General features: G+C 30.7%; 1 protein-coding gene across 1 annotated transcript; it reads right to left on the reverse strand.

Moving 5' to 3' along the window:
* Positions 1 to 439: 439 nt before the first annotated feature.
* Positions 440 to 16,801, reverse strand: LOC114166342 (cycloartenol synthase-like). Its single transcript, XM_028051056.1, has 18 exons — positions 16,369 to 16,801; positions 16,037 to 16,222; positions 15,809 to 15,898; positions 15,538 to 15,732; positions 14,267 to 14,351; positions 13,047 to 13,213; positions 10,251 to 10,439; positions 9,930 to 10,043; positions 8,940 to 9,062; positions 8,724 to 8,846; positions 7,890 to 7,988; positions 4,212 to 4,268; positions 2,924 to 2,970; positions 2,574 to 2,717; positions 1,821 to 1,998; positions 1,593 to 1,673; positions 1,380 to 1,463; positions 440 to 699 (listed from the first exon to the last, which is right to left on the reverse strand). Exons 1-18 carry the CDS (start codon positions 16,564 to 16,566, stop codon positions 589 to 591), a joined length of 2,271 nt encoding a protein of 756 aa, XP_027906857.1. The 5' UTR covers positions 16,567 to 16,801; the 3' UTR covers positions 440 to 588.
* Positions 16,802 to 22,590: the final 5,789 nt, after the last annotated feature.

Genomic DNA, 22,590 nt, shown 5'->3' on the forward strand with positions numbered 1-22,590 from the left:
ATTTCCTCTTCAAACAAAAAAGACGAAAGATTACTTTGACATAAAAATATTGTGCATTTAAATATAAAATATATTTTTAAACCTTTTTAATATACATGGAAAACCTATTTTCTTTGTGAAGCATGCAAACAAGAAAAACTATTAGACAAAAGTTCTAAATAACCTTATTGATTTTGGTTAAGTGTTGTAATGAAATGTGAACATAATATTTATCTCTAAGACGAAAGTTTTTAAACACATCATGTGAGACGTGGATCGTTTCCTTTGATAGATAATATGAGACATATTCTCTTGCTTTATCTAATAAACAAATTTCTTATTAGATAATATGCATACAGTCTCTAAACCATTATGCTGACATTGTATCTAAAAATATGTTTAGAAACTTACATACTCTTAATTAAGATTATAGTAAAGTAAATAATTCTGTGTGAATGTCTCAGAAAGTAAAATGCGTATCATGTCATTGGAAAAAATTATAGGCATTCTCCACCAGTTTTAGTAGCATCAAATTAATCACGGGACCATAAAAAAAAAAAGTAAAGGCACTAAATTATTTGGATGACACTAATTAAATAAAAAATTATTTTAACGTGCAAATACATGGCGTCGGTATTCTCCTAAGGCCCATATGGGAAATATGTTTCTGTATGCCGCGAATGAGATCATGCAATTCTTGTTGAAGACTCCCATTATTTCCTGAAGTGATGAAAAAGTAACATTAAAGTTGAATGACGTATAATTCAGATTTGGGAAATGGTATAAACACTTTCTAGCTAATATTGCACAGGGTATTATAAAAGAGGTACATTAATTTGCTGAAAATAAATTAATTACTGGATCATGCAAAAAATGTTATTAAACTTATTATATTGTATATCTTTATTTTTAATTACTCATAATTTATTTTTAAAAACTATTGAAAGTGGAATTAGAACAAATATATTGAAAAGGATAGATTGAAAAATGAAAATGATAATAAACTAAATTAAGGATTAAATATGTTTTTGGTCTTTAACTTTTATCGAAAATTAAAATTAGTTCTTTTTCAAAATTTTGAATCAATTTAGTTCTTCACTTTTTAAAATTGGATGAATTTAATCATTTTAATAAAATTTTGTTAAATTTATTTGACGTTTTAATGTATTTCTCAGCTAACATCGAAATAAGTGAGAATAAGTTAAACAATATAAACTACTCGAATACTATTATAAAATATGTTTAAAACGTTAAATAAATTTTAAAAAATTTAACTAAAAAATTAAATACATACATTTTTTAATTTGAGAAATTACATTAATCTAAAATTTTGAAAAAGAATTATTTTTAATTTTTATTGAAACTTAAAGAATAAAAAACATATTTAAGAGTTAGGATACCTGTTGCGGATAGTCACCATTCTCTATCTGTGAATTTATCAAGTACATAGCAGCTTTGTGCAGTGGTGTTGGATCTCTTTCAGCCTGTTACATTAGAAAGAGTATAAGAGCATGGCAACAAGTTTATAAAACATAATATCTTAGTAATATATATTCACTAGATATTCAACATAATAATTACATCACTAAAACATGGATAAGTTTTTCTTATACCTGTCCAGCTTCTAGTAGAGCCAGCATAGCCCAACCAGTGTTTACCACATGAGGCTTGTTGCCTTCAAGGTTTGTATATACCTGAACAAAATGAGGTTTCTATAAACATTATTCATGAAAACTCACCAATCAGAGAATTTATAAAATATAATAACTAAAATTATAACTAAACCTTGTGATAATAATTTTCCAAGGCATTAACTAAAGATATTAAAATTAGAGAAAAACCTGGTTTTGAGAGGACAAATAACTCTCTCCCCACCCACCAGAAGGGAGTTGCTTAGACAGCAAAAACTGACAAGCTTTTGTGATGTTTGAGCAATCACTGAAACTTCTCCCACTGCTTACCAACCCTTTTACTGCATACCATGTTGCATAAGTGAAGCAAATTCCCCATGAACCATACCTGTTTAACATTTTAAGTACTTCACAAATCCTTAATTATACTTTTAAATTTTCATTTTCATTACTTACTTTTTAATCTCCCAATAGAATTATTTTCATTTTCATTCATTTTTAATCCTATACAATTAGTTATTACTTTCATATATTTTTTTTCTAAATTCTTACTTTTAGTTTGTGTATAAATTAATTTTAACTTATAAAATAAAATTCCTTTTACTTCTTCCTGGTAAGACCTGTAGAAAATCTATTTGAACAAACTCATGACAAAATTATGAAACCAAATTGAGTTCAAACAAAAATTATAAATATAGTTAATTGACATTAAAAACCAAATTCAGGAAAAGCAATAAAAATTTTGATATTTGATTGTTTTTTTATGTTATGGTGGTCCATAAATTTACTTTCAATATACCATTTTTTTATTGTAATTTTTTCATGTATTGAATTAGTAAAAATAATCCAAATTCATGTTCCATAATTGAAAATGATTTTTTAATTACGATACCAAATTGATCCAAATTTAAAATATAAAAAGAAGATAAAAAATAAGAATATAATTTATTTTAAATTTCAAACCATGAGCCATCTGATGACTGTGTTTTCTGAATAAAGGCAACAGCTTTTTCAATACAGCTTCGTATTTCTTGTGGACGATGTTCAGGATCAAATTTCCTAAATAATGTCAAAGCTTCAACCGCTGCAGAGGTGCATTCAACGTAACTATACAACATATAATAAATAAATATTAATAAAGGATAAAGAGATAATAATAAAATCAACACTTGAAATTATGGATAAAGAGATAATAATTAACTCAACACTTGAAATTATGGATAAAGAGATAATAATTAAATCAACACCTGAAATTATGAATAAAGAAATATCAATAAATCAACACTTTACAGTGATAGAATTAAGTAACTTACGGATAATCGAGAATTATGTCGCCAAATGTTTCAGAAGGATTGATTATCTGACATTACAGACACAACAGTTATATTTACTTTTAGCTCCAAAAAGTGAACCATATATATTTTAGGAATGAGTATACAATATAACGTTTTTAAAATATATAAAAATATAAACAAAATGTTTATTAATATATAATTTTTGTATTAATTTAATAAATTTTAAAGTCATAACGAAATTAAAAACAGTTGGTTGATCTGAAAAAAAAAATGAAATTAAAACATAACGAGCAAAGAAATGTAGTAAATACAACGAAAATTGACTCTTATATCAGAAAAAAGTGGTAATCTATATTTTACATGTAATTACGATGTAAGTTTGGGTACCAAATGTATATTTATACCTAATTTCAATACAGTATATAATAAACAATATCTAATTAAAAATCGACTCTTTATATTAGAAAAAAGTAAACATCAATATTTTACATATAATTAAGATTTGAATATTTAAATATTTGATTTTATGTAATTAAAATTTTATTGTTACAACTTAATTTCAATAAAATATATAATAACTAATATATCTAATTATTTTTACTGTTAGACAATAAATAAAATTACATAAATTAAAAAAAATAATATATACCTATTTATAAAAAATTATAAAAGAGCTTAACAAAAAAATTATAAGGCGTGTTTTTGCTGGTTTATATTATATATAAACTTTAAAAAGAATTAAAGAAATATAATTATTTTAATCCGCAACCAATTTTAATATATAGACCTCTTAAATTTTTTGGGAAAATAAGGAAAGAAAAACAAGTTATTTCTACAATAATGATGAAAGAGTTACTGAAATTGTGTAGCGAACACATTTAGTGTATCTTAGAAAAGACTTTCTATGTAAACTATTAGTTTTAATATTTTAAATGAGGTTAAAATATATAATTGATCATATTTTTGTTTAGTTGTATCAATTCATTCTTAAGATTTTTTTTTCAATTTTTTTTTTGTGAAATTTGTTTAATTTAATTTTTTTAATTAAATAATTAACAGTAACGAACAGTTTATGTCATTTTATTATTTTTTTCTAAATTACTTTTAAATTTTGAAAAAAAAAAAGTTCACGTATTTACTTAGCACTATATCACATGTTAACTCAGCACTAACTCAGCAAGATAAGGTCCAAGTAAAACAAACATTTATTTTCAATTTAATTTTATACGATTGATTTATGTTGTATTATTAGGTCATAAATTTGTTTCAAAAGAATTTCCTAAATAATAATGAGAGACAAGGCTACCTCCATCCAGTTATAAGATCGTGTGAGTTCATACGTTGGAAAGCCTCCATCTTTATTCTGCAATGGCGAAAAAAAAAAATAAATGATTTTAGAATTTAAATTAATGTCATAAATGATACCTTACTTAATTACAATCATACATATTAAATTCAAACGATTGCTTATATTCTTTTTTTAACAATGAAAAATGTAAAGTAGTTATTAAAATAATAATATAATAAGTAATTGAAAAAAAAGGATAGAGAGATAGAAACAAACTTATCTTACAATGTCATCTCTAAATACTTGGTGTGACCAGAAATATTTTAGACTGATTAATTTTCAAAACAGCATAAGGGAGCTAATAATCTTCTTTTTGTTTCCATTTATGAGTTATCGAGGTAAAATCTCGTGCTTCTTTTAAGTGTTGGATCTGTTGAAACGTTGACAGATGGTCCTTGAAGCATGTTTCTTCAATTTGATTATTGGAATTGTCAATTAGAGATTTGTAATTAAAGAAAATTGTGTTGTTTCTATTTTTGAGTTTGTCTTGGTAAAATTCTGATTTATGCTTACTTAAACGTTGTGGATACCTGTGGATAAAACACTCCTTGATGTCTAAGCTATTAGCTTTATGATAGGCTTTACATATCTCTAAAAAATAAAGTCAGAATAACTTGTTAGATAAAGTTTAAAATAAAGTTTTTAGTAGGTACTTAATTGCAAACAGAACCTACAATTATCTACTGTAACAATATATATTGATGATTTACGTTTCTACTTTCTAAGAGATCTTGTACAAAGTGAAACTATTAAACTACAACACTATTGCACAGAGGAACAAACCGCTGATATCATGACCAAGCCGCTCAAAGTCGTTGTTCGAATGAGAAATAAGCTGGGAATTGTTGCTAATGATGTAACTAAATACCATGATTCAATTATTCAATTTAAGGGAGGAAATGTTAGATAAAGTTTAAAATAAATTTTTAGTAGTTACTTGAAATCAGGGGCTGTTGCTAGAAGTTAGGAATTAAATATCTAGTTGATTTTGAATAAATCTGTTTCCTTTGTTTCAGGTGGTTAGTTGTTAGAAATCAACCACTACGTTTCTATAATTTCCTTTAAATGTTGTGACCTTTGGTCAAGAATAATATCAGATTATCACATACTGAAATTACAACTCTTGTTTATATAACACAACTTATTATTATTTATTTTTACTCAACAACAACTAATAGAATTGCTCTAAAATGACTTCATTCTTATGCAGGAATTGTACTATCCTCACTCACTTATGCAGGATATTCTCTAGGAAACTCTACACTGACAAATAGTCCCTACAATAGTCCTTTACTTTGACCATTAGGCTTGTCGATTAGAGTTCTTTGGTTAGATAAATCCATCTCATAATTTTGAGGGCACTAACACCTTGTTTGTGATTTTTAGTTTTCTCGATAAAATCACGATTTCTACTTAGTTAACCGTTAAATAGGGCTGAATTTTGATAGATAGTTTATGAAACATGGTTTTTCACTTTTGATCGTTCGAATTGTCAACTAAAGGTCTTTGGTTAGCAAAATCCGTCTCGAGGTTTTGAGCACTACCTTGTTACGCTTTCTGAATTATCTCAGTAAAATCATGATTTCGATTCAATTAACTATTGATCGGGTTGAAATTTTTGCAAATAGTCTTTGAAACATTCACTACACCATTTTTTAGTTTAAACAACTTAAAAATGTTGTATAAGGTAAAAAAATTGTAGTCTTAAGTTTAGACAACAATTTTACCACGATTTCCGAGATGTGGCCTATTAAAAAACAACCATTTTTTTCCTAAGGCCATGAAGGTTTTGAAAACCATTGTCGTAGAAGAAAATAATAGGCCATACTTTTTAGCCAACACATTTTAAAATGTTGTGTATTCTTCAGACAATGATTATTTAATTATTACTTTTATGTTTATAACATAATTATTTAATCTCTCCCTGAATAATTGTCTTATTGGGAATCAAAATCATGACCTTGACTTTGATATCAATTGTTGAATTGAGTGCTTACCTCTAAACCAAAAGTTATAGCTAATAGTTAAGTTACAACTCTTTATACTTAAGATTGTAACAACCAAGATGTCACAATTTGATTGTGACTTGGCCCACCTATCTTCCACCATAAGACAATTGATGCACCTTACAACAATTTAATTATTACTAGTTCACATGATTATCAATTTAAAAATATTTAAAGCTAAGTTACTACAATTTTTAAAATGTGGTATAAACTATCCACATTTTAACATTTATTACTTCTAACTATCAACATTTTCTATTGTATTGCTTAAAACGAATAGACAACACTTTTTGTATGCTCTCTAGGTTTAAGGCAAATCAAACCCACTGTATAACCAATAGTAAAAAATTGTTGCTTATTCCTATTTTAAGCAATGGTTTTTCATTTGTTGTCATGTACAACGTTGTCTAATCTATAAATATGAAGAAGATTAACCGTGTATAGCATAATTGAAAAGGAAATAACATAATGAATAAGTCACAAGTTTATTGTTTTGCCTACATTTTCTATCGACAACATTTAAAAAAATGTTGCCTAAATAAGCAACAGTTTATAAAATATGGTCTTTAGTAGTTTTAAGTCACACTTATATATTTTGTGACCTTTTCTATGTTTAGACAACAATTTTATACAAATGGGCTAGTTTTGTGTGGTCTAAAGTAAAAAAAATGGCGTAGTGATTCAAGGATAATCTGCCAAATTTTCAAGTCAATTTACAATTAACTAAGCCAAGATCAATAATTTATCGAGACAACTCAGAAACGGAAACAGAAACAAGGTGGTGTTAGTGCTCTCAAAACAGTGAGACGAATTTCTCTAACAACAAATGACTAATTGACAATCGAATGGTCAAAGAGAAGAAATATGTTTTAGGTTCTATTTGTCAAAATTTCAGAGCAATCCAACGGTTAATGAAATATATATCGGGATTTTACTGAGATAACTCAAAAATATAAACAAGCTGGTGCTTAGCACTGTCAAAACTACGAGACAGATTTCTCGAACCACATATCTGTAATTGAACATCCCAACTCTCAAAGTGATAAAACGTGTTTTGGGGGCTAGAAGTTAAAATTTCAGCCCAATTCAAATATTAATGAAGCAAAAATTTAGATTTTAAGACAACTCAGAATTAAAATGAAGGTGGCACTCAACATCCTCAAACTTGCGATCAACTTTTAAATAGAAGAAGATTGAAGGTGAATTGAATTTTGAGAGTTGAAGGGGAATCAGAATATGATGGAATGGAGAGGATGCGGAAGGAAGAGAAGAGGAAGATTGCAAGGTAAGTTTGTTTCTATCTCTCTCATCTATTTTATTTCAGTTACTTTATTATATTATTATTTTAGTCACTAAAAAACATTATTAAACAAAAACAATTACTAGCTTAAAAGGCTATGCTTTATCACATTTTATTGCGATGGTGTGCTACTTTTCTCTATTTTATAGCAAAAGTATTACAATATATATCTTGATTAATGAATTTTTAATATTCTTTTTTCTTATATAATGAGCTCTTAAAAATTATAAGCATCTACTAATTGAGTTGAGAAAGTTTTAGAATATTATGCAAATTATCGAGTTTAATATATTGACTATAATTGCAAATTATTTGAAATGATTGTAGCACCTGTAACGAGAGAATGATATTTACTGCATCATATAATCGCTTTGCACCCAATGGCTCACCAACAATCTCTGGTGCTATATTGGAGAGTAAGAGACAAGCCTGAAAATGAATTTACCAATCAAGAAAGAAGAACCAAATCATAGATTTTTACTGGGGCACTCCTATAATTTCTTCTCCCATTCTCATAATATAATAAATATATTATAGTAGCATATAATCAAATAAAAATTATACTTTAAAATACATAATTTAAAATATTTTTAAACTATATAATATATCATGTATTTTATTTTTTTATAATTATAATTTTATTATAAAAATAGTTATTTTAATTTTTAAAAAATATTAAACTTAAAACTAATCATTAAAAAACGGTTAAATTTAAAAAATATCAATAAAAATTAAAACTTATAAAATAATTATTTTAATTTTAGAAAGACGGTTATTGAAAAATAAATATGTATATTCAAAAATGAATCTCCTAGTATAATAATATAAATAATGATGATATAGATATATATTTAAAAGTTAAATAACTAAATTTAAAATTATATGGTGGAAAATATTGTTCTACATTATTTAATATTATTATACTTCAAATTATACACTTCTATTCTGAATTTATAATCTAAAATATAGTTTTAGATTATATAGTTTTTTTTTATATTTTAAATTATACAATTTTATTCTAAACTATATAATTTAACTATTTCAATTATGTAATATAAAATATATTTTACATATATTATAGTAAATGTATATTATAACGAGAGTGAGAAAAGAAAGTATAAAAATTAAGAAGAAATAACACCAAATCATAGTGAAGAAAGTTACTTTTAGTCCTTCAGCTGTGCAATCGGAAGTGGGCCATCCATGGTCTACTGTCGAAAAAGGCCAACTGCCTTTTGAAATATGACGAAACCATTTATTTTGATCACCCGGACAGTTTTCTAAAATCTTTGGAGAAAAAACAAAAAAAGAATGAAGATTTTGATGAACAGGGACAGACCAATTAAAAAATGCAATGATAAATGCAAAAATTACTATCACCTGTGTATTCTTGATGAACGTGTGAACTTTTCTTAGAGTTGGACCATATTCTTCTGTTAGGTTAGTTGAAATAATTGCTTGGACAATAAATGCAGCATCCCAAAGTTGACTTCCATTGTATCCCTGCAACAAAAACTGATTAAGTACATTTTCATCCATTTTCCTTCTACTAATTTTAACTAAACTATTTTAATTCAAATTTTAAAGTTAATTTATATGAGGAAAAACATTTAAATACTATTATAAAACACATATTTAATATATAAAATAAATTTAATAAAATTTAGTTAAAAAAATTAAATTTACATATATTTAATTTTTTAAATGACTCTACAATCACAAAGTGAATCAGATCCTAAACCCGCACATGGTGAATTTACAATCCGTACTTATAATATTTCAAATTTTACCTTTTCATTATCCTTTCCTAAGTTGGCCCGTCACTGGTATGGTAACAAACCAAAGACCACACAAAACTGACTTATTGACTTACTTTAAAAAAAAAAAGTTAAGAATGATTAAAAAAATTAAATTTTTTATAATATATTAGTTTAAAAATGTAAATATATATTAATATTATAACTTAAATAATGAATACTTATAAATTAAGTACTAATTGTAAATTATAATGGTGTAATTTAATATAGAAATGTAATAATTATTTTAATGTACTCAATTAAAGATATTAATAAAGTAATTAAAAGTTCAAAAAATGTTTAAATAATTAAATATGTTTTTAATGTATATATAAAAATAAATTTAAAAAATAAAATATAAAGAAAAAGTTGGCAGACGCTTGCTCATCCTTTAGAGGAATGAGTTAAGATTTCCGATCTGTTTTTATGTTATATGCCTGTCCAACCACTCCATTTTTTACATGCCACTAACAGGGACCAAATTAAGACAGATTGATGATTATGTTCATGTGTAACCATTTTAAAAATTAGAATATGTCCAATTAGAAGGAAAACATCCCTTAATAACTTTGACCTTCATTTTGAGACCATCTTCAGCAACCCACAGATAATCATGAACCCTTGGAAGATGTAACTTGAATGCCTCAGAATTTGGATCTTCCACCCAACAACACAGCATATTTAACACCTGAATTATTTCCATTCAGAATAATAAAAACCAAGTAGTCAGTAGTACTGCTAAGAACTTCCTAGTTTAGTGTAAAAATCTAATCAAAGTAGTAAAAGTAAATTTTGTGGGTAATGTAAATAAATGGTGTAAAGTATGTCCATTATTCTAAACTCTTATTCAAATGGGTAAACAAAACATGGATTCTTTTACACTCTCGACAATTACCTTGTTTACAGGACCTAAGCAAATATAACGAGTGGTCTCATCTTCATAATGTATACGCTCCATTACAGTCCTAAGAGCCTTTTCCCTCAATTTATTGCCCGGAAAATGCATCAAAATAGGCTCAAGGATCTTGTGTAGAGTTGCCCAGAGAATATCCTGCACAGGTGAGTGAGGATAGTACAAGTCTTCCTGCATAAGAACGAAGGTATTTATCATAGCAATTTCATTAGTTGCTGTTGAATATAAAAAAATAAGAACTCGTATTCTGATTTTGTATTTTAGAGATATGTATAGTCTATTAAAAAAGCTAATAGCTTAAACAGCAAGGAGTGTTTTATCAACAAGGTTTATGTTCAATACAACAAAAATTCGGTTTAGCATTTTTTGAATTTGATCTATGAAAAAAGATGAACTCAATTTCTTCCACCATCTTTTCTAAACCCATCAAGCCAAACCTTAAAACTACCGAGTGTTAATGGAGAAAATTGAAATCATAACCTCTCTATATCCTTTTCAACTTTAACACTCAGCTAACTTATAACTCTTTGGATTTGACTTATGTTATTATCTACAAAAGAAATTTTCACAATTATAAAAGTTTTTGTTCATTTCATCATGTTCAACAATCCAATAATAAAATATAGGCTTAAATACTATTTTGGTCATTGTTTTCATTGAGTTTTTCAATGTGGTACTTTTTTTGTGTGTGTGTGTTCAATAATGTCCAATTTTTTGTCAAATTCAGTTAATTTGGTCATTTTTGGTAATGACGTTTAAATCGTTTACAGAATGTGAACAATGTATGTCATATATCACATGTCAGTGTCAGTGTCACGTGTAATTGTATTATATTCAATTAAGTTTAATTTTCGTTAATTTAGTTCAATTCAATGCCATTTTTTTTAAATTGAACAATTTTGTCCTTCTTCAAATTAAGATCAAATTTTATTTTTATATAAATGTTATATTGAAATTTTTATTAAAATTTACATTTTTATTAAATCTTTCTTTCATTATTTTTAAATCAACTTTAATTATATTATTATAATATTATTATTACATGTAGCAAAAAGCAAACATAGATCTAATAATTATGTTTTCTTGCTTGAATTAGTTGAAAGTTTTGATTTTTGATGAGTTGATTGGAAAGTTGGTTTATGTGAATGTGATGGTGCGACTAAATGTGTTGTGTGTTTGTGTGAGAAGCCTTAGATGGGCAAGGGTGTTGTGTGTTTGTGTGAGCAAGTGTGTAAACTTCGTCCGTAAGTCTCTATGTGAGTAAACTAGTACAAATATTGATTTTTACCTCGCCTTATATGCCTCGGTTGTCCAGGAACCGAAGCATATAATGACGCGGTGACATTTTTACAATTTCAAGCAACTTTTATGCCTCGGTTTAGCTTAACTCGAAGCAAAAGAGTGGTATATGCTTTGGTTCGCCAAAAATCGGTGTTAAAGGTGGCTCATATGCTTCGGTTTCACAGACCCAAAAACCCACTAGCCGTTACCTCTTTGGCCTCGGGTGGACTTTGTGGGTTTCACCTGTTATTCACTATGTTAGCAGTGGGGAATGGATTTTGTGAAATTTGCCTGTAAGTCTCTATGTAAGTAGTGGGTATTGAACTCTATGGAGTCTGCCTGTAAGTCTCTATGTAAGTAGTGGGTATTGAACTCTATGGACTCTGCCTGTAAATATCTATATGAGTAGTGAGGAGTAGAATTCGTTCATAAGTCTTTGTGTGAGTAGTGATTAGTTTAGCTTTATGGGAGTGAATGATTGATAATCTCCGAGTGAGTGGCACAATTGGTAACCCTATGTGGTTAGGATATCTAACAAGATCTCTTGAACATGTGGCTAAGAGCTCTACATGAGCAAACAACGAATAATTCTATGTGAGCGATTAACTGAAACTCTGTGAGAAAGTAATGGTTCGTAGTTTCACATCAAAGAAATGTTTGGTAATGAAGGTAATGAAGTTGAATGTGAGACTAAATTGAATAAATTTAACTAAAATAAAAACTTATCTGAACAAAATACAAACTGTCATCATTAAAACAGTTCACATAATGTGAATAGTGTAAACTTATATACATTGTCATTATCAATTTAAACGGTGTTAATGAAAAGAATGAAATTGAACATAATTTAGAAAAAAAGGACCAAAATGAAAGTGCAAAGAAAAAAGAGACCAAACCGAACATGGATCAAAACAGGAATGAAAAGATTATTAAACCTTTAAATTATTATGTTTTTGGCATAAACATAAGATAATATAAGTTTCACACTTAAATAATTAGTAAGACCGGTGCCTAATCGTTATAGACGACCTCTGATAACCACCAAGTCCACTCATTTTGTCGGCCGTATTTAGCGATGAAGTCCTAAGTTGTTGGTTGACTTCTGTTTTTTGTGACCAGGATACATGTACATAATCATATTTAGCTTAGATTTCTTGTGCTTAAAATGAAATCAAAAGAGAACTTAGTTTTAGACCTTTATCTTTTCATATAATTATTAACAATTATACTATCAATAATAATTTATTTATAAAATATTAAAATATGGTGGATACATAGAAATACAGGTAATTAACTTTGATTTATAATTATATAATTTAGAAAGCAAGACAAGTATCATGAAAATTAATTATATTAAAAATAAATGCCATATGAAATTTGTCTAATATCTCAAAATGTTAAACATAATATAATAACGGTAATGATGACTTAGGAACAAGCCCTAGATATTATCTAATGATAAAATTCAAGTGGAAAATATTAAGCGGATTCACTAACCTTCGCACACAAATTACGAGCCTGATCCCAGTCTATATCCTCGTAAGGAATGGTATAAAGTTCTTTTCTCAAAGACAAAACTATCGGTGTGATCGAACCAACAAATCTCTTGCCATATAAGTATGACATTGGCAAATACACCATCCGACAATGATTCCACATCCTTCCTGTCAAATTTATAACAAATTACAATTTCTTAGTTTTGTGTTCGATATAAAGAATGATATTTAACTGTTAATTAAGTTCAACATAGACTCTCTCTTTCTTAAGTTATACAACAATGAAGCAATCAGTTATACAAAAAATCAAGAATATAAACTCTTTCTTAAGCACATCATATGCTATATGAATTCACGAAGCGAGTAAGTGAAGCAAAAAAGCTTGGAGTACTGAAAAACCGATTTCATTATTGACTCTATTAAATCTTTAATTGTTGGTAAGAGAACAACTTGCTAAGTCTCCCTTAAGTTTGTTTTAAATATGCATAGATTAACCTAAAGACGTAAGTTATGACATGATTTAATCATCAATTTCGAACTTTAAGATTTAGGTTATGAGAGACACTAATCCACTAAACCTTGATCGAGTCAATGCGATCTTAAGAAACATAACTATATATGAAATATGTGTTGAAATTTTATAACTACAGTAAAGTCAAAAGATTGACCAACTTTGACACAATTTCCAACGTAACCTCCTGATTTATCTTAGCAAAAAGTTTTATTCGTGATATTAAAGTCGATGATTCCTTTCGATATCCAACTTCGACTCACAAATATCCAATTAGGATAAAAATATAATCATAATTAAGGTCACTTTAACGTATTAAGATAAATAGGTAAGACAAATATATCATTTTGTAGTAAAAATCCGTAATAAAACTTAAACCACGTAGAAATTTAAGTATGAATTGAAAGTTTCACTTTAAATTAAAATAAGAAAGTAAATTAATATTCATAAATAACTAAACCCAAAACATTAAATCTTTAGATTTTATATTAAAAATCGTGTAAAATTATTTATATTTTTTAAGTGAACAACAAATATGTCACAAATATTAAATCACAGTTAAAAAATTCCAATATGATTGACCTCAATCTAATGCATTTTATCATGTGATGTCTTGTAAGTCTTCATATTCTTGCTAGCTATCTTTCCCCTGTAACTCAACATGAAGAAAAAAAAAAAAATATAGTTTGTTTATAAAGCAAAGATCTAACCTGGATGAAATGGGAGCATGTATGGAAGGAGCCATATTTCAGGGGGCAAAGGATTATTTCCTGACCATTCATAAACTCCAAGAACCTGTATAAATCCCAAAAGTAAAGTTAGAATATATATATACATATATATATATATATATATATATATATATACACTAGCGTAACACAGGCGCTATCGCGCCTGTGTGTATGTATTTTTTAAATATATATATATATATATATATATATATATATATATATATATATATAAATTAAAAATAAAGTGAAATATATCATAACAAATAAAAGAATAACCATTGATAAATAAAAAAGAAGAGAAAAAATAGAGACATCTGATTTTATAAAAAATTTGTAAAAATAACGATATATATATATATAAATTATATTTATTAAAAATAAAGTGAAATATATCATAACAAATAAAAGAATAACCATTTATAAATAAAAAAGAAGAGAAGAAGTAGAGACATCTGATTTTATAAAAAATTTGTAAAAATAACGATCAATTTTTAAAAATTTAATAAATTATTATATTTAAAGGGTAAAATCGGTATTTTGAAAAGTGGACACAAAAAGGGGAATCCCCTTTATATATTAAAAATAAAGTGAAATATATCATAACAAATAAAAGAATAACCATTGATAAATAAAAAAGAAGAGAAGAAGTAGAGACATCTGATTTTATAAAAAATTTGTAAAAATAACGATCAATTTTTAAAAATTTAATAAATTATTATATTTAAAGGGTAAAATCGGTATTTTGAAAAGTGGACACAAAAAGGGGAATCCCCTTTATATATATAAAATAAATATATATATATATGTTTAATTAGTCAAATGGTATCCACTCTCTTTCAGATTCTTTCATATATGTCAGTTTGGTACTCGTTTTTAAAAATGTGTCAATCTAGTCCCAATTCTTAAAAAAGTATCTTAATCTTGTTTTTTTTAGACAAAAATTACTAAATTCGTTAACTTAATTCATGATTTTTACCACTAAATTTTGATATAAATATCAATACTTAATTTTGTATGTTATTTTCAATATCAATACCATTAACGGTGTTAATAATTTTTTGCTGAAAATAACCTAATTGAGATATCTTTTCAAAAGTTGGGAATTAATTGACACATTTTTAAAAACGGGTACCAAACTGACACATTTAAATAAAAGTGGGTACCATCCGACTAATTAAACATATATATATATATATATATATATATATATATATATAACAAAATTATTAAATTAAGGATAGTATATGAACCGAAAGCCACATCTTCCCCCACGATGTTATGAAAGTGGCCCCACCACGCCTTTGAATCCAGTCATGAGCCTTCTCCATTACCCCCTGTCCACCATTGGCTCCCTCACCAAGCAATCTCAGAGCAACATAAGTCAAAACGGAGCCAAACATTGTGCTTGAACCTTCAATATGCAGACCCCACCCACCATCCTCATTCTGCAATAAAATTTTTAACCAAATAGGACTTTGGAGAAGCACGTAAATTTCAGCGAAGAAGATGTGAAGTTCTTACTTGATGATTGTACATAAAACGTCGAATTTCCTTTGTATGTTCTTCTGTGAAGACTGAATTCAACGCCCCACTGATATACAGAGCAATTACCTATTATGTAAGGGAGGGAAACTGATGATTCCGAAAACTAAAATTTATAAAGATAAATTAATTTTATCTGATAAAAAACAATTTAACTTTTTTCCTTTTAAAAAATTTGTTATGAATTTGATAAGGCATAAAACTTACCAGAGAAGGAATCATGAACATGGGACCTCCGTAATCACCTGGCCAGTGTCCATCGTGACTCTGAAGATTTGAAAGGAAACTCGTTGCCCTTCTTAACGTTCTCGTCACAACCTCCTCGGTTACGTCCTCGATGCCTTTAACTTCCGCTCTGGGCAACACTTCGTGCATCGGATTCTCTTTCGCAAACTACATTTTTCACCAAGAAAGATGAACTATTATTCTACTGAATCAATTTTCTGGAAATGATTTTACCAGAACGAACTCGTTCATGTTATTTTGAAAGTAACTGGAAATTTTGGAGTATTGATTCCTCCTCTTCAGATATACGGAACCTGCATACGCAAAAGTAAATCGGCGCTCTGTTTCTGAGTGAAGCGATTGTGGTAGAAACTGTGGCGAGCCTCTTCGATTTGGAGGAGTTGTTGTGGTGATTGAGGCGAAGGATCGAATTCCCAGACCTGTCTTCCAAGGTGATTGTTTCGTGTCCGAAGCCATGGACTCTCTCCCTCTGAGACCTTCAGCTTCCACATTTTCCCACAACTATTACTCTGCCGCTTCTCATTCTAATATAAGTTTTTCATTCTAATATTAATTATAACTTTGACTCACTATATGGAATTGAAGTATAAATATGTTTATAATTCTCCTCAGTAAAATTTTTCAAAATAAATTTATAATTCATTACACCATTTAGAGAAAAATAAACAAGATTTATGAACAAGGTTTTTACAAAGAAAATAGCTTTTAACGTCCTTATTGTTGACGACTTTTAAATGTACTATCAAATGTTTTGTGCAACGCCCAATTCTAGCATATGAAACCACAACTATAAAGTAAGCTAACTTATTTAAAGATAAAAAATAGAAAATCAATTACATTCTTCAAACAATTCATATGCGATAATACACCTAAATAGTCTAATGACAAACATTTATTACGTAATATTTGAAAGACCTTTGTGTTGAATAAACTAAGAGATTCTTCACTTGTATGATTTTCTTAGTGGATTATGATCTATGTCATAATTCTCCTTGACCTTAGTAACGAAGTCATTTCTTATATATGATATGATAAATTGTTAACATCTTCAAGACATGATCATTTCTCATACTACCCATCTAGAATCTCTATAAATTCTCACAACCTAATATCTTCTTACATGAGTTCAATAATTAATAGAGTTTAAATAATCTCATACCGAATCATCATTCAATACGGCCTATAACCATACAACATAGTATTTCCTCATAGGAAATAACTATACTTACATCATATATATACATATAAAATCAACAACTCTTATTAGTTATGGCATAAAACTTGACTCTATTCAGCCTCAAACACAAACACATACATAATTTAATTTATATTTTATTTAATATTTTTGTATTTTTAATTAAATTTTATTTTAAAAATTTATCAAATATTTTTTTCAAGTATTCACGGATATCCACGGGTACACGCAAGTTTCAAAAAACCTACTGGTATTTTTTAAATGGATACCCGTGTAGGTAATGGGTAGCAAGTGAATTATTTTGTTGCGGTTTGGGTTACGGGTAAGCACTATCCATGCTCGACCCAACCCATTGTCGTCCCTACACATACACACACACACACACACTCACACCCCCAACACACACACACACGCAGACGCAGACATACACACACACACACACACACATACACACACATGTAACATATTGGTCGAATACTACTAATTTAAAATAAAATAAATTAAATCGATAATATATACGCATTAATTTAAACTATCTTTCCCAAAACGAGGGAAAATGAAAACCTTTATTAAATCTCTATTAATTTAAAATCCACAAAATTTAAATGTCAGCTACAAGTTCCAAGTCTAATAAAAGTAAATGTTTACAAAATATCCTAAATCAATAAATAATAAAAACTTGGTAAAAACTTTTCCCAGCTAGCCCTCTCTCTGATGCTATGCCTCACTAGGACCACCTACGACATCATTTGCTCCCGTGTAACGCATTACACGATCATCGCCAAACACAAGCAGATAGGATAAGATAACAATATCAAATTATATATACAATTCAAATATATATGCATACACTCATCAAAGTAACTACATCCTTTGATTCCACACCACACTGCCACCACCATGTTATCCATGTTCTACGTCTTTATATGATAACTTGAAGATAACCTTTGCTGCCTCCACCTAGAAGCCACAACTTGTAGAACACGTGCGAGAAACCTACTACGAACCACATTCCGTAAAGCCAGGTGGAGTTCCAATACGAATTATAGTTCGTATTTTTCTCAAGACTACCAAACTCGTCGGCTAATGCTGAAGAGGGAAATCTTCCTAGACCCATCCGTACGAGCCACAACTCGCACACTCACATCGGCAACACTCGCCAATCTTAGCCACAACTCAAGGAATGCTCGTGTCCATCCACCATCCCGAGCCATAACTCAAGGGATGTCATTCCGAACCACAACTTAAGGAATGCCATGTGTTTATGCTCTATCCCGAGCCACAACTCAAGGGATACCATTCTGATCCATAACTCAAGGAATATCAGAACAAAGTCCATCTTTAAGGTATCACCCAAAGCCTCGTAGACCATGCACATCCAAAGAAACAAGCCACAAGTCGTGTAAAACTCTAAGTCTCATTATGCACCTGAAACTATTATTCCAAGCACAACATAACAAGACTTAACAAAACTCTAAGACAAACCTGCCTGTTCATGGTCCTACCTCTACGAACCTCCTCGCTTGTAGTCCAACTCTACGGAACTCCCCGCCCATAGTCCAACACACGTGATCCAACAACTATGAACCTCCTCGCTCGTAGCAGTCCTCAAGTGTGAGCATGGAACATACTAACCTCCCCGCTCATATCCTCACACGAGAGCATCATAATATGAACCTCCCCACTCATAATGTCACGTGTTCACTATCAGCCATGAACCTACCCGCTCATGACATAGTCAAACATCTACTAGTCCAAGCCCAACATCACAAACACGCAAAACACAAACCAACAGAACACACTACTCTCTTCGCTCTCGCCTGGCGCTACCAAAGCGTTGCCAGGCGACATTCCAACGTAGACTGCCTTACTAAACTTGGTTCCAAACCACATGTCGGGTATCCCATGTCGCCGGGTGCTACGCACCTTCAGAGTTTGTTGTCTGACAGTAGTCACCTGGCGGAACCACCCTTGCTACCAAGTGTCACGTGATTCTAGTGGCCTGTGTTTGGCTGTTATCCTAGCAGCTCGCCCCACATCGCCAGGCGCCATACTAGTAGAGTTAAGGCTACTAGTTTTTGGCACTTTGGACATGTTCTCAATGAACCCAAACAATCCATAGGCAATCCAAAACATCAACCACACTTATCCAGTAATATTAGCATGACTTAATCACAATTCAAAACATTCAAGTGTGAGCAAGGAACACACTTTCATATTCATCATTCTAGGCTTCTGCATCTATCACATCATCTCCATAGAATTTCCTTCACTTTCATGAAATGGGTTTCCATCATTTGTCACCATAGGTTTTAGTTCATCCATCATTTGGGTCATGGTTCTTCAAGAGATAAGTGTTTTTGATTCAATTCCTTGTTGTTTCATGTTTTCCTTACATTACTAGACGTGTTTGTGTTGAGTGATATGTTTGTTTCATTTTGTCTTTAAATATTGGTTCAAATCTTTTTGTTCTTGTTGAACCATTTTAGTTTTTGTAATAGATTCATGTGGTTTCTTACTATATTTGAGTCATTTTAATCAATTGTCTTGTTTCTTTGATCGATTAAATCATGTAGTATCTTGGTGTTTTGTGTTTCTTTTTTATGATCTGAATGTTTTTGTCTAATGTCATGTTTAGTCCAAACTATCATTATTTCATAGTTTAACTCTAATTTCATGTTAGGGAGATCCCCTAACACCCGATGCCAATTCCTCCTCTCTAGCTCAAGTCGGAATTCATCATACTCCCCCAGATTGAGCTTCACTTTTTGCTCTGGAATGAGGTTCTGAGACATGATCTCTACAAACAGCTTGGCAGCATCCTCAGAGGAGAACCTATGCTGGTCATAGTTCTCCACAAATTCTGCCTCTATGTAGTCCGGCTGAGGAGCTTGAGAGGAGGCACCACGAGTCAATCTCTTCTTTTTACCCACTACAGCAGTCTTAGGAGGAGCCATCTACTCAAAGGACACAATAAAATTACTGAAAAACAATAACAAACGTCAAAGCACAAGAGCAATACATATAAATTAACAAAACATTGCCTAATCGCTAAGCGAGTTCTTGCACCACACAAATACAGAAAACAGCAAGCAGCAGTGGCTGGGTGAGTCCGGTCGCTGGGCGGCTGAAAGCCTCTCGCTGCGCGAGCGAGTCACACAGGCCTAGCGAGCGTCTCAAATAGCCATTAACGATTATGGAACTCACAGTAGTCACAATCGCTGGGCGAGTATGAACTGCCAGCGACACACTTCAGAACCCTAAACAAAACTAAATTAGAAATAGAAATTGGTACAGTCGTTGGGCGAGCAATCAACACACCAAGCGACTGCAAATGCACGGTGCAAACACAACCGAAACAACATGAAAACCCAAACCACATGAACAACAGATTTATCAAACCAAAAAAATTACTAAACGAAAACCCTAACCACATTCTAATTCACAACAAAATAAAAGAAGGAAAAGAGAACTTACCTGGCAAAAAGAAGTAAGATGAACGGAGAAGATGAGCGAGGAAGAGAAAAACCGAGAGAGACGGCGCAAATGAAGAAGGAGAAGGGAAAAATTATGTTAAAGTGAAAACAGAAGGGTGAAACTGTAATTCCAATGGGGCAACGCGAACAGCTCGCTGGGCGAATAGCTACACTCGCTGGGCGAATAGCTACACTCGCTGGGCGATCGCCTCTTTTCAGCACAAGTCGTCAACGTTGACCCAACTACTCGCTGACAGCAATAAAAGTTGCCACACTCACTGGGCAAGAGAAGGCACACGTTGGGCGAGTATGACAGTTTCCCTCATAAATTCAAAATTTTCTTTTTTTTCTTTTTCTTTCTTCTTTTTTCTTCTTTTTTTTCTCTCGCTGGGCGAGCTGGGGCGCCCATCGAATTATTTCGAGAATTAATTTCCAGAGTTGCAGTGGTCTTTGTCGCTGGGCAAGAGGCCGTCGCTGGGCGAGTCTGCATAATTTTTGTATCAGATTTCTGCAGAAAAAACCAGACTTGTGTTTTCGCTGGGCGACGGTTGGTTCGTTGGGCGAGAGGATCGAAACAACAACTCCAAAAACGAAACTAAGAAACAGCAATAAACACTGGGTTGCCTCCCAGGTAGCGCTTCTTTAACGTCACTAGCTTGACGGGTAATAGCTATGGATCATGCACATGAAAAACAGTTTTGAGGCGTTGAACCTCACCTCCTAAATAATGTTTCAATCTTTGACCATTCACCACCCAACTTCTAAGTGGATCCTCAGATGAAGGATCCATCAACTCAATAGCACCATAAGGCTTTACAGCCTTGATAGTGAAAGGTCCAGACCACTTGGATTTCAACTTGCCAGGAAAGAGTTTGAATCTAGAATTGAAAAGCAACACTTACTGGTCAGGTTGAAAATCCTTTTTCAGAAGCTTTTTATCATGATAAAGCTTGACTTTCTCCTTGTATCTCTTTGAACTTTCATAAGCAGTCAATCTCATTTCATCAAGTTCTTGCAACTGTAGTTTCCTTTTCTCAACAGACAAAGAGGGATCAAAATTCAGAAATTTCAAGGCCCAATAGGCCTTATGTTCCATTTCCACTGGAAGATGACATGATTTGCCATAGACTAACTGGAATGGGGTTAACCCCACTGCAGTCTTCATGGTTGTCCTATAAGCCCACAGAGCATCATCCAGTTTCATAAACCAATCCTTTCTAGATGATGCCACAGTCTTCTCAAGAATCTTCTTTATCTCCCGGTTTGACACTTCAGCTTGGCCGTTGGTTTGAGGATGATAAGGAGAGGCAATTTTGTGCCTAACCTCATAATGTTTCAAAACCTTGGCTAACTGAGCATTACAAAAATGAGATCCTCCATCACTGATGAGGACCCTAGGAACTCCAAACCGGGAGAAAATCTTACGTTTTAAGAACTTAATGACTGCCTTGGCATCATTTTTCTGACAAGCAGCTGCCTCTACCCACTTGCTGACATAATCCACTACAACCAAAATGTACTCATTACTGTATGAAGAAGGTAGGGGACCAACAAAGTCAATTCCCCAATAATCAAACACCTCAACCTCTAAAATGGCTTGCAGTGGCATCTCATTTCTTCTTGAAATGCTTCCAACCCTCTGGCACTTATCACAACTCTTCGCATGAGCATGAGCATCTTTGAACAAAGTGGGCCAGTAGAAACCGGATTGGAGCACCTTGGCGGCTGTCCTTTCTCCATTAAAGTGTCCACCATATGGCGAATTGTGACAATGCCATAGGATACATGCAGCTTCCTCTACAGTGACACACCGCCTCAAGAGATTGTCAGCACCTAACTTGAAC

Source organism: Vigna unguiculata, chromosome 10, assembly GCF_004118075.2.
Source record: "Vigna unguiculata cultivar IT97K-499-35 chromosome 10, ASM411807v1, whole genome shotgun sequence".
Classification (NCBI taxonomy): domain Eukaryota; kingdom Viridiplantae; phylum Streptophyta; class Magnoliopsida; order Fabales; family Fabaceae; genus Vigna; species Vigna unguiculata.

Coding starts and splice junctions, on each gene's coding strand:
- LOC114166342 (XM_028051056.1), bottom strand. CDS start 16,566: ATGTGGAAGCTGAAGGTCTCAGAGGGAGAGAGTCCATGGCTTCGGACA. Junction 13,214..14,266: donor CATGCTCCCATTTCATCCAG/GTTAGATCTTTG, acceptor TAAATTTGACAG/GAAGGATGTGGAATCATTGT. Junction 2,971..4,211: donor GATCTTATAACTGGATGGAG/GTAGCCTTGTCT, acceptor CTGTAATGTCAG/ATAATCAATCCTTCTGAAAC.